The sequence below is a fragment of the Myotis brandtii genome, unplaced genomic scaffold, assembly GCF_000412655.1.
Source record: "Myotis brandtii unplaced genomic scaffold, ASM41265v1 scaffold987, whole genome shotgun sequence".
In the NCBI taxonomy this organism is placed as follows: domain Eukaryota; kingdom Metazoa; phylum Chordata; class Mammalia; order Chiroptera; family Vespertilionidae; genus Myotis; species Myotis brandtii.
In genome coordinates, this window is record NW_005372107.1 from 372,735 (window position 1) to 374,282 (window position 1,548).

Below are 1,548 nucleotides of genomic sequence, written 5' to 3' on the forward strand. Positions count from 1 at the left end.
TCCAGCGCCCAACCCGCCCACGCTCAGCGGCACTGAGTGCTACGCCTGCTTGGGCACCCGCCCGGAGGACTGCACCCCGAGGAAGTCCCGACGGGTCCAGTGCCACCAGGACCAAAGCGTCTGCTTCCAGGGCAATGGCGAAATGAGCGTTGGTGAGAGGCTGGGCGGGTAGGGGGCTGGAGGCAGGGCAGGCCGGAGGGTAGAGGCGCCGGCAGCCAGACCGGGAGGCAGGGCCCTAAGGGAGAAGGCGCCTGGTGGAGGGAGGCGTGGCCCTGGTCTAAGGAGGGAGGCGTGGCCTTGGTCTGAGGAGGGAGGCGTGGCCCTGGCCTGAGGAAGAAGGCGTGGCCCTGGTCTAAGGAGGGAGGCGTGGCCCTGGCCTGAGGAGGAAGGCGTGGCCCTGGTCTAAGGAGGGAGGCGTGGCCCGGCCTAAGGAGGGAGGCGGGGCCCTGGCCTAAGGAGGGAGGCGGGGCCCTGGCCTAAGGAGGGAGGCGGGGCCCTGGCCTAAGGAGGGAGGCGGGGCCCTGGCCTAAGGAGGGAGGCGGGGCCCTGGCCTAAGGAGGGAGGCGGGGCCCTGGCCTAAGGAGGGAGGCGGGGCCCTGGCCTAAGGAGGGAGGCGGGGCCCTGGCCTAAGGAGGGAGGCGGGGCCCTGGCCTAAGGAGGGAGGCGGGGCCCTGGCCTAAGGAGGGAGGCGGGGCCCTGGCCTAAGGAGGGAGGCGGGGCCCTGGCCTAAGGAGGGAGGCGGGGCCCTGGCCTAAGGAGGGAGGCGGGGCCCTGGCCTAAGGAGGGAGGCGGGGCCCTGGTCTGAGGAGGGAGGCGTGGCCCGGTCTAAGGAGGGAGACTGGGAATAAGTTTGTGGACCCACTTGTGGTCCTGGCTCAGTTCTGACCCCTCCTCACTGCCATTTCCCCGCTCCCCCCCACGCCTCCCCCAGACAATTTCTCAGTCCCTGTGTACATCAGAACCTGCCACCGGCCCTCCTGCACCATCTTGGGCACCACCAGCCCCTGGACAGACATCGACCTCCAGGGCTTCTGCTGTGAGGGGCCCCTGTGCAACGGGGGCTCCGTGACCCAGCCCTTCACCATCGCTTCGGCCACCGCGCCTCCCCTGGCACCGCACTTCCTGGCTCTGCTCCTCATAATTCCTCTGCTGGTGGGCACCCTGGGAGGACCCTTCTGCCTCTCCCCATAGACAGCCCCTCTGGCCTCTTCATGAGCAGGATGCTGGGGGCAGGGCACGCCCCACCCCAACACACACACACACACACACACACACACTGCTTCAGCCCCTGTAATGTGGGAAATGACATAAATATATAGTTTCATTCCTGTCTCTCTCCCTCCCACTTCCCTATGCTGCCCCACCCTCACCTGCTCAGCAGGCCTGGCAGAAGTGGGGTGAGGTCCCCAGCATCCCAGGGTGGGGACACACAGCCACATCCTGCACTGCATGAAGAGCAAACCTGACAATAGATATTATGTGCTGAGCACCAGCGAGGCCCAGCACCCCATGACCCCACTCCCTGTGCTCTCCCCCCGCCCCACCCCC

At 67.4% G+C, this 1,548-nt stretch overlaps 1 protein-coding gene across 2 annotated transcripts in view; it reads left to right on the forward strand.

Annotated features, from left to right (window-relative positions):
- LYPD5 (LY6/PLAUR domain containing 5) overlaps positions 1 to 1,542 on the forward strand; it is a 4,553-nt gene extending 3,011 nt beyond the window's left edge. For both annotated transcript variants that reach the window (XM_005886498.2, XM_005886499.2), the window contains 2 exons: positions 6 to 152; positions 932 to 1,542. In XM_005886498.2, coding sequence (XP_005886560.1) covers positions 6 to 152; positions 932 to 1,191 — 407 coding nt within the window. In that variant the 3' untranslated portion in view covers positions 1,192 to 1,542. The remainder of the gene's footprint in view (positions 1 to 5; positions 153 to 931) is intronic.
- The last annotated feature ends 6 nt before the right edge of the window (positions 1,543 to 1,548 follow it).